Source organism: Colossoma macropomum, unplaced genomic scaffold, assembly GCF_904425465.1.
Source record: "Colossoma macropomum unplaced genomic scaffold, Colossoma_macropomum, whole genome shotgun sequence".
Classification (NCBI taxonomy): Eukaryota; Metazoa; Chordata; class Actinopteri; order Characiformes; family Serrasalmidae; genus Colossoma; species Colossoma macropomum.
Window position 1 is genome coordinate 2,544,661 of NW_023494808.1, and position 11,242 is coordinate 2,555,902.

At 37.2% G+C, this 11,242-nt stretch overlaps 1 protein-coding gene across 1 annotated transcript; it reads left to right on the top strand.

Annotated features, from left to right (window-relative positions):
- Positions 1-1,771: 1,771 nt before the first annotated feature.
- Positions 1,772-10,770, top strand: LOC118797703 (B-cell receptor CD22-like). The gene is made up of 4 exons (XM_036556973.1): positions 1,772-1,792; positions 2,660-2,755; positions 8,474-8,779; positions 10,667-10,770. The coding sequence occupies exons 2-4, from the start codon at positions 2,692-2,694 to the stop codon at positions 10,768-10,770; spliced, it is 474 nt and encodes a 157-aa protein (XP_036412866.1). The 5' UTR covers positions 1,772-1,792; positions 2,660-2,691.
- Positions 10,771-11,242: the final 472 nt, after the last annotated feature.

Here is an 11,242-nt window from a genome sequence, read left to right on the forward strand (position 1 = left end):
CTGGAAAGCAGCTGGGTTCACAGAAAGCCCTGTGTGTACCTACTGACCCAGTGAAGAGAGGGGCAAGTTGACCTTGAAAGGTAGAGCAGGCTGGTAAAAACCTGTTGAAGCCAGTTTTGAGGAGTGAGCTCACCATGCGATGGCTAAATTGATGGACGAAGAGATGCACCTATTAGAGAATGAGCTAATATCAAAATTTGAGAAGTGAGGCGGGGGGATATCACATTACCCCAGATAAATGGTATACAAACTGTTGTTTGGAAAACTGTATTTGCACAGCTGGGGTCTCTCGAGACCCTGTGCCTGAAATAAAGAAGAAGCCTTTTTTTCCCTTCCACAAGAACTCAGCGGCTGAAGTCTTTTATTCTGCTTTCTTTTATTTTTGGTTGAATACCCTTTTTTAGTTTTGTTTATTTTATTTTTGTTTATTTTTTGTAAGTGATTAAAAACAATAATTAGAACAAAACCACAGCACAGAATAGTTTTGATTTATCATATGTCGGAGCTTTGGGCAAGGAGGAACATAGCTCTTGGTCTCGACAATAACTTCAATTATTGTTTCACTATGAATACAATTTAATGTTAAAAGTATTGTACTGTTAAAAGTAGGTAATCACTTTTCATCTAAATAGATGAAATGTTTTTTAAAATCTTATGTATTGTAATCAAGGATAAGTAGTATACTGTCATTACCTATATATACGATTTTCAAGATATCTGCCTGTGAACCAGAAGATATTATGGATACTATTTTCACCTCAGGCTGTTATTTCAGAGTCATGTACAGTTCTATTCATCATTCTGGACACATCTAACATTTCTACTTCTACTAACTATTTGTAATTATACAAACTTGTATACAAAGTTGTAATTGATTAGCATTCATAAAATATCATTTTAAACATTTATTTGCCCCAAAGTGGTTTTATATTATTGAAAACATTGACTCCAAACCTTTGAACAGTAGGTTACTTGTAAATGGGATAGTTGTTCTATTGATATCAAACTTCTGAGTAAGTATTGTTGTACAAACCTCATACTTTTAATAACGTTACGTAGTCTGTGCAAAGTATGTGCCAGAAAATTAAATGTAAGTACTTCATATTTACATAATAAATACTGAGTAAGTGCAGCGGTAAGTATTTAATAGTTTTTTGATGTAAATGACCATGTACATGCAAAGTATGTGCCAGTAAACCACATATGCACCTATTTATTTTACAGTATGTAAAATTCAAGTGCTGCCAAAATCCCTTATTAGTCTGGGTTTAGTCTGGGGATGTAGCCTAGGAAACCAGCCCATATACTACAAACATATTGGTAACATTTGAAAAACACACTTTCCATTTGTATAGACTGGTCCTCGCAGGCCTCGTGACACATGGACAGGGTCTTTAGTCCACATCTCTTCTACATGATCACATTACATCTATTTGTTTTTATTACACTTATATGTTTGTGTGGTTATCATGTCACAGCTGGCTGAGTAGCTCCAAGGTAACCACGTGGTTTCTTTTACCACTTCCTGCCTCAAAACATTCTGACTTTTCCGTACTGAGTGTCCAAATAACAGAAAATAATCCTGCCTTATGTGTTTAGAGCAACACAGGTCAAAATATTTTGGCTGCATATTCTTTTCAATCCTGTGTCCTGACCATAGTGTGGGTCAGACCAGTCCCCAAACTCAGGATATACAGGTACAGAAAAAGAACCAGGAACTGGGGGTATATGGGTGCTAAACACATCCTCATATATCACTTTTAAACTCTGTCAGCGGACAAGTAGAGTAGAGGTAAGTGTTTGGGATAATCAGTCAAAATTACAGTCAACTTGAAGATTTTTTATAAATCTAAACAAATATCCTTGAACTTAATGAACAAGTAATATTCTTATGATATGTATGCATTCATAGTGTTTTAACTTTTTTGCTTTCTTCATCATACATTATCATACATTTTTTATTGTTTTCAAATCTAACAGAAGGAATGTAAGTGCATGACATTTACAGTTTGCATGTCATTTGCTTCAGTTATTAAAGGTTTAGTTGATGTCATACAGTACTGTGCAAAAGTGTAAGATTTGATGGTGATGCAATTTTTACAGACATTCATTTGCATTCATTTGTGAAAACTTAAAACCATTAGAAATTAAGGAATTACATGTGTTGATTTGTTGGCTGAATAATTTCCAAATTAGTGTGCATGAATTTGAAAGAGGCTACCTAGTTTATTTGATCAATCCTTCATTAAATTAACCTCTTGAATGGTCAGGGCCCACCAAAGTTTTATTACCCGCGTCTATAACCTAAGAATAGCTCAGCCAGTTTGCATTAAAGTCTCTGTAGTTACTGAATAATACACCTAACTATGTTATAAGCCTGGAATTTTAAAGGGTTGAATCAGGTACTACAGATGGAATTGAACAAATCCATATGAATATATTTCTGTTTATTTATATAATTAAATTATATATAGAGTCCCTCCATGCAAAAACACTGCTGAGAAAAAAAAAAAAGCTTTATACTATTTTAATGACTGCCTGAGGCTTTTGCATAGGACTGTTTCTGTGCTGGATGTTTGCGTTTCATAATTGCATCAGATGATAAACTATGATTTTGTGATTCAGCTGACAGAACAATCATGATTATTGCCATTTAAAGCGGTGTCTCTAGGTGGCATATGAACTGGTGAGATGTCAATCAAGATGGCGTCTGGTCTGTCTTGCCACCTCCTTTTCCTCATTCTGCTCACATCAGGTTAGTGAATGCTCCTCCGACTCTGTGAAGAGACTCCTACACATTATATCACAAGAATTCAAACGGACAAATAGTACCCCATCCTAAATTTTGCTTACTGATTCAATTGTGGTATAAACTTAATTCCAATAAACTTGGGACAGTAGAAAAACGTAAATAAAAATAAAATAGCCGGCAATAATTTGCATCTTTTTGATCTACAAGAGTTCTTTGGTAAAGACAGTAGTTCGATATGGAACCATGAACACTAGAAGAACCATTTGCATGCTTAAAGGGTTCTTTGCCTGGTGAAATCTTTCTTCAGATTGATGGAGAATTGTATATATGAGAATATATGGTGCTATATAGAACCTTTTTGAAAAATGTTCTATATAGCAACAATGAGTGTTCTGCTTTTGTTACGATGTCAAGTTTGTAACAATAGCAGAACCCTTTTTGCTGCTATGTAGAACCATCAAATAGCCATTTCACCATGGAAAAAAACATTTCAGTGTTCATAATGTGCCACAGATTTTCAGTGGGGGCAGATCTAGATCGCAGGCAGCCAGTCTAGGACCTACGCTCTCTTACTAAGAAGCCACACTGTTGTAATATGCAGAATGTGGTTTGGCATTGTCTTGCTGAAACAAGCAGGGATATCACTGAAAAAGATGTCATCTAGATGGCAGCATGTAGTAGTAACAAATAGTAACTTTACAGAAGAGAGACTTTACATTTTGTCTTTACTTTCAGTGTAAGTAAATGTTAAGAACTTCTATTCCAAGCATTTCTGTTGGTCCAGTCATCATGAAATGTTTACACACAGCTAGCTGCCATACTCAAGTGATGTAGTAAAGTGAAAATCATAAAAATGAAATAAATATTTTGTTATGTATTTATCTTATTCTTAATAAGTCTTATTTTTTTAACACTAATGGCTGGCATTGGGTTATGCTCAAAAACATTAATTTAGACTTTGATGAAAAAAAAAAAAAGAATTTTAATGCACTTGGTTCAGAACTCAAGTTTAGCTCATTCATCCAGCCAAAGAAAAACGTTTTGAAACAGAATGACATTTTCTTGAATTTCTCAAATATTCTGTTAAATTAGTATCTCAATTTAGTAAAGTAATAACTCATTAAAAAAGTTTTAATTTAAAATCTCAAGAAAACAAGTTATTATTTAAATATAAATATAGATTTAAAAGATTGTGATGGGTTGGCCGCCACATGTCTGTTGTGAATCCCAGACTCTGGGGTTGGAAGGCAAGTTTATTGGGTGAGCCACTAACAAGAAGCTGATTTAGAGCCAGATGCAGAGCCGAATACTGACTTCAGAAACAAACTTAAAAGAAACAAGACTAAAAACTGAGCACAAGGTGCAGAGAGAGCTCTCCTTGAAGAGGAATTCCAAAATGTAAAATTGTTGTAGAGAAAGTTACACACTCAGATTTCTTTTCTAATGATAGAAACCAGGAGTGACAATGTCTACAACACAAATATAGCCATTTTATTTACTGTCCAAAACCCTCAGTGAATATTCATGTGTCTTCTGAGTCATATGCAATATTGATGGTATTAAAGTGGTGTAACATCTGAAAAAATAAGTTTTCGGGGGGAACTTTTCCTCAAAAACCCTTCATGTACCCCTTCACAATGAATAGATTAAAATAAATGGATTAACAAGACATTTTAGGCCATAATTTTATCACAAAACTATCAGAAAATAATTTCTCAGCCATCAGGCAGCATATTCATAACCATTTTGTGTAATCACTTTCTGATTTTAGAAGAATTACGCTCTTTAGGTGTCTGGCTCCTTTCAACACCACTATAGACAATTCTGACTCTGTAATTTTCTCTGTAAGCTTTATACATCAAACCACTCTCAATGACTTTGTTTACATGTTAACCATTTAATTACGCAGAAATTTTGAACAATTGGTAGAGTTCCCCTTTAAGTAGAGCTCACACAGTTGGTGTGAATGCCAGTGATTGCCTAGGAGGCTGCTCTCTGCCTCCCTCTGGTGGCAGAGGCTGGTCCAGCAGTGCCTCCTGCTACTGTTTGGTTGGCTATTCTCTGTGTCCCTCTGGCAGCAATACAACATCGTGTTGGTCCTGACAAACAGAAGAATTTAAACATTAAATCAAATATCTGATCAAAAATTAAATTAGGATAATAAATTAATTTGGTGGTGTGTTTGAGCACGAAGATCATATATATAATTTACCTAGGAGTGTTCAAACATTTGCATATGTCTGTATAGGTCAATATATCATCAGTTCAACCTAAAAAAATACTTAATTTAAGTATAGGTAATAAGCAATTTTATCAGATTTATTCAAGTCGAATACTGTAAATGAAATAATAAGGATAAAATTTTTAACATACTAGGACAAAGCGATTATTTTACATGCCGATTATTTTACAAACCTCTGAGACACTTGAAATCTACTTCTGCCTTGTTTTAAACTAACCTTCTGGTCAGGCCACTGTTGTTAATACTGTAATGACAGGATTATTACTGGATGGATCACAGGGCAACTCTGAGCTCCAGTTGGGCCAGTTTAAATGCACTAGCCAGTTATATTTCAGAGGACAGGAGAAAATGCTTTCCACTTTCCCTCTTAGGTTCTTGAGAAATATTTTGACTCTGCTTTCAGAACAGTTGTTTAGGATGGCAACACTTTGCATTAATTGTTGACTACAGTGCCCTCTACAAATAATGAAGCAACCTGGTAAACATGAGCAAAACGAGATGTACTTCTATTGGTGGTCTACTATTTTTGACATAGTATGGTAGTATACAGCTTTGGATGCAGCCTTAGTCATCCATCACTATGTGTGCTGGATTTGTAATTGAAACTTTATTGCCATTTAATAGTTTGTTTCATACTGCAAGTGGCAAAAAGGAAGTTGTACAGGAAACACATGTTTTCCTTGCTGACTGCATGAAAGTGGTCCTCTGCGTTACTTTTGCATCAATATCTACTTTGTCCCTGACATAAACCCCTCACAAAACCTTTAGGATAAGCTGAAAAGGAGAGTCCATAAACATGGATCTCAGAATCTGAAGGACCTGGAGAGATGCTGTATGGAGAAATTGGTCTCAGATCCCTTCCCATGTGTGCTCCAGTCTCATTACATTTCCAGCAGCACTGGAGATATCAGCAGCTGGGCTACCTCTCCTACTAATGAACAATTTTCTGTTATTTACTTGTATATTTAGTCTATTTTTGCTGTGAGCCCAACATGAGCAAACTACACCTTGTCGACAATTGACAGACTTTACTGGATATTGGAAACTAGTGCAAAACACTTAGCCTCCACCAGGACTCCACTGCACTACCCAGTTTTCACCCTGGAGACTTGGAGTCAACCACAGTCTTTCCTTAGTCCTGACTCATGTTAAGAATTGCATCCCCAGAACTCAATTTGCTTACCACGTGAACAGACACCCATCCCAAAGACTGCAACCTCATGAGAGCAAGAACACATACATAACAATGCTGGTTCAGTGATTTCAGTTCAGCATTTTACACAATTATTCCCTCTAAACTGGTCTCCATGCCCAAGAAGTCACACAATCTGCAGCTGGATTCTGGATTTCCTCATCGGCAGGCCTCTTAGAATGGGTCTGTTAGAATGGGTGACCACACTTCTCCCACTCTCACTCTCAGCACAGGCTGTCCACAACAATGTGTCTTAACACCCATGCTGTACACCCTGTACACCCATGACTGCATCGGTAAGCACAACTCCAAAATCATCATGAAATTTGCTGACAATACAACAGTAGTGGACCTCATTAATAATAAAGTGGCGGAGTAGAGAGAGGAGGTTAAACATTTTACAGAGTAGGGCACCATCAACAGTCTCTTCATCAATGTAAGCAAAACCAAATAGATGATTATCAATTTCAGGAAGGGGAGCAAAGTGCACACACCTCTGAGCATTGAAGGGGCCATGGTGGAAAAAGTGAACTGCTTTAAATTCCTCAGAGTATATACAGCTGAGGATCTCACCTGGTCAGTCAACACCTCATCAAAAACGCCCAACAATGCCTTCATTTTTTCAGGTGGCTGAGGAGAGTCAACTTTCCAAACTAGCTACTCTGAAACTTGCTCTGCAGGTGCACAGTGATGAGCATCTTGACCAACTGCATCACAGTCCAGTTTGGCAACTCCACAGCATCAGAACTGAAGAGCACAACAGTCCATTGTTTCGCACTGTGACGTTAGCCTGGCTCTGAGTTTATCCAGCTTGTTTTCAGAAGGGTGGACATTGGCAAGCATTGAGGTAGCACTAATCTTTAGCCTAGCATGCAGCCCTCTTCTATTGGCTTGCCTCTGCCTCAGGCATTCTTCCCTTGCACTGGCCTCAGCAGAAAAATAAATATTCAGCCAACCTTCAAAGACATCAGAATCAGCATTTTTTTTTTTCACGCTGTAACAATCAATCATGAGGGACGGCCTTGTCTAGGCAGTGTCTGGATGGTATGCAGCTTCAATTTCCTCACAATTGATGCAACAGTACTGACTAGGAGAGCCGAAGCTTGGGTATTATTTTGTAGCCTTTGCCTGATTTGCGTATTTTGTATAGCTTTATACCCTAATTTCCTTAGAATGCATTTTGCCCTTCATTACTTGGAGTCTTTGTTCAGATTCATAGTGAATTAAGGTGGTCTTTTAACCAGATAAGGTGAACCTTTTTAAAAAAGAAATACAGTTTGCAATAAGGAGAATACACTTGTAAGGCAGTATATTTCATTTATGTAAACTAGGATCTTCCAAAGCAGATGGGGTTGAATATATGTGCAAACAGCTTTTAGATACATTTTGTCACAGAATATTTTCTTTATATATACACTGTCATTTTGAATTAATTAATTTAGGATCTTTTGAAATAAAATATAACACAGCAAAAAACAAGTGTCATGTATAATCCAGACAAATTCAATGACTTTTAAGAGCGTTGTATACATTTGTAAAGCACAGGAGATTCATGTTTTGGTGCAACATATGCTGCCTTTTAGATGCCGTCTTTTTCAAGAACATCCATGCTAATTCCATGTGGCATATTATAAAGTGTAAAAATATGGCAAAGAAGGCCTCATTAAGTTGCACAGCTGAAGACTTGTGTAACTGAAGAATGGCAAAAAAAATCTGCTTTCAAAACTGTATCATTTGTGTTTTCAGTCCCCACACATTTATTAAATTCTGTTAATAGAAAAAATGATGTAGCATAGTGGTGAACATGCTTCTTTCCCAGTTCTTTTGGAATGTTGTGCAGGCATCATATTTGGAATGTGCATATATTTACAACAATGATAAAAATAACAATACAAAAAAAAGGGTTTTCTTTTGTACTGTTTTCAATTTAGTACAAGTAAAACAGAATTTATTAATCACTGCTCTCTGATTTTACTTCATATGCTGTCCTAACATTTTTGGAACAGGATTTGTGTTTTTATTATGCGGTTTACTTTGAGTATGGTGGGTATGAAGAGAACGTTATGTTTGAAAGAGAGAAAGTTTCATATTTCAATTGAAATGCAGTCCTTTATTAAATAAAACACAGACAAATGTCTTGCTAAAATCCACTGAAGCACTGATTCAGTGTTAAGTGGCAACATTCAGTAGAATCTAGAACATTTTGGTAGACTGGTTGGAAATATTATTTGCTTTTAATTTGAAGCATGCAGAAAATTTTAAGAGGAAGTCTTTTTCTTGTTCCCAGAACTCCAAGTAAATATTCCTGGGAAAATGGCAGAAGAAACTGCAGCCAATCTCATGTGCCTCCATGTGGAAACCCCTAAAGAAGTGAGAGAGGGAGAAACAGCAGATCTGACATGTAAAACCACCTGCAGTCTGACTGACCCAAAATTCATCTGGTACAAAAATGGACGTCCTTTAACCACAAAGACCATCAAGAACAACCAGCTCCACCTGCAGACAGCCAGCAGTCAGGATGCAGGCAGTTATAGCTGTGCTGTAAGAGGATATCAACATCTCCGCTCTGCTGCTCAGAAGCTCAGAGTCAGATGTGAGTATTTTTTGTGTTTTTTTTTATCCTTAATGACGAGGTCACTTTCTAACTTTCTTACTTTCTTCATCTAATCATAGACTTTAAAGTAATATAACAGTGTCATGTTACCATTACCTATAATTTCATAGTATCATTTTTGAAGTTGATGCAGTTTGTCTCACACACACACACACACACACATGTATATATATATGGACCTGTTTGTCCTTTTATGTGTAGCACAAGTGCAAACTGATCACTTCAGAGTTTGATCGGAGGCTAAAGATTCACTCATTTCTGTAACAGATCATCGGGAGCTTGATCAGAAATGACTGATGGCGTATCAGTCATTTCTGATCGAGCTCCCGACCTGGAAAATCATTTCAGATTGTGAAAATTTGTTGCAAGGAGCAAGTCAGAGTTAAAATCAGGAAAAAAAAAAAATTGTGTATTGTAGGTCCAGCTTAAGTAGAATTTTAGTGTATTCTACTTAGCACATTTTATGACAGATGTTAAGACACATGCTTTGTATTACTATCATAACACTTAAAGACATGCAATATGTGACATCTCAAATAACCCCAATGGTGTGGTCTTAAACTGGCAACAAAGTTAGGCTCATCAGTTTATGATTTTCTGCAGGCCTCAGCTTTTCCCATCAGCCTACTTTAGACAGGATAATACCTTTAGAACATCTTGATTTTTTTTTCTGTCCAAACTTGATGACCCCCTAACCCACTAATGACCACTCCACAAAATGGAAATAGACTAGTGTATTTTTAATAAATAGAGTCAAATAAAATTTGTTAATGTAACTCTGTTATCAGATTAACTAGGACACGGTTGTCTGTCTGTGTGCGAAATGTTGTGACTCTGCGAGCAATGCGAGATGAAAGGGGAGGGGTGACAACCCCTCCTGTGAAAAACAATTCACACCTCTCCAAAATGAGTAGCAATAAATCTGGTACAAATGACACACAAAAAATAGCATTTAAACACAATAAAACATGTTTATAAATGGTGACTTGCTCGATTATCTACTGACATGAAAAACCACTTCTAGTTTTTTTTTAACGAGAAGTGGGTTTTATTACATACTTCTATATCATAAGTATAACTCCATTAGTTATTGAATAATAAGTCTTAGTATGTAATAGGCCTGGAATGTTAAGAGGTGAAATTATACATATTTCCATTGTAACATTTCATTAATGTTATTAACACTTCAGTGTGCATCTGTTCCTCTGGTGAAATAGTGGAGGGCAGTTTAACAACTCTGACCTTCCGCAGTGATGCAAACCCAACTGTGAAGAACCACACTTGATCCCTCACTTAGCTGTACAGGGAAGGACCATGTGCTCATGTAACCTTAGTGGTCCTGTGGATCTAGGCAATAGTGTCAGTTGGATACTTTTTCTTTCATTCTATTTTTTTCCCCCAATTTTCTCCCCAATTCCACCCACTAGTTAGGACTCCCCCAGTCACACAATACCACCAGCCTTCCTCTGAGATCTGTGAAGCACCACCACATCTTTTTAAACTGCCACTTTCCTCTGAGCTGAATGCGCTGAGCTGAATGTCAACTACCATTCCTATTACATCACTTACCAGACGCCTGCGCTGACTAGCATCACAGTGTGTGATGGGAGAGATGTGGGGGGGGGGCAACCTACCCACCCAGAGAGAGCGAGGCCTATTGTGCTCTCTTGGACCCCTGGCCATGGATGGCTGTAGCATCACCAAGGATCAAACTCGCAAACTCCTGATGAGTTTGCATAGATGCTACTTAGACAGTTGCACCACTCAGGAGCCCCAAGCTGGATGCCAATTCTGGTTAGTTTTAATTGCTAGTATGTTGTTGTTTTTTTTTTTTTTAAAACAACTTTTTTCCATTTGTGATGGCAGACCATCCAAAGAGTGTCTCAGTGTCCATCCATCCTTCTGGTGAAGTAGTGGAGGGCAGTTCAGTGACTCTGACCTGCAGCAGTGATGAGAACCTACCTGTGTAATGTCACTGGTTTAAAGGAAAATCATTAGTAGTAAAAGAAAAGAACTACACAATTACCAATGCCAGCTCTGTGGACAGTGGAGAATACAAGTGCAAGTGCATTAATGAACATGGAGAGAGATACTCTGAAGCTCTAACTCTGGATGTTTTGTGTAAGTGCATGTTTACTTATTCCAGTTGTGTAATCTGTATTTTGCAACAATTCTCCTTTATAAAGGTCTATTGTTAGTGATGATTAGATCACACTGCTGTTATTCTCTGATTTCTAGATCCAACAAAGAGCGTCTCTGTGTCCATCAGTCCCTCTGGTGAAATAGTGGAGGGCAGTTCAGTGAATCTGACCTGTAGCAGTGATGCAAACCCACCTGTGAATATCTACACCTGGTTTAAAGGATCAACATCAGTAGGAAAAGGAAAAACCTACAGCATTCCCAACATCAGATCTGAAGACAGTGGAGAATACACATGCCAGA

Excerpts from the sequence above, each read along its gene's own strand:
- LOC118797703 (XM_036556973.1), top strand. The coding sequence starts at position 2,692 with ATGTCAATCAAGATGGCGTCTGGTCTGTCTTGCCACCTCCTTTTCCTC. Across the intron at positions 2,756-8,473 it reads CCTCATTCTGCTCACATCAG|AACTCCAAGTAAATATTCCT; the intron begins GTTAGTGAATGC and ends TCTTGTTCCCAG. Across the intron at positions 8,780-10,666 it reads TCAGAAGCTCAGAGTCAGAT|ACCATCCAAAGAGTGTCTCA; the intron begins GTGAGTATTTTT and ends TTGTGATGGCAG.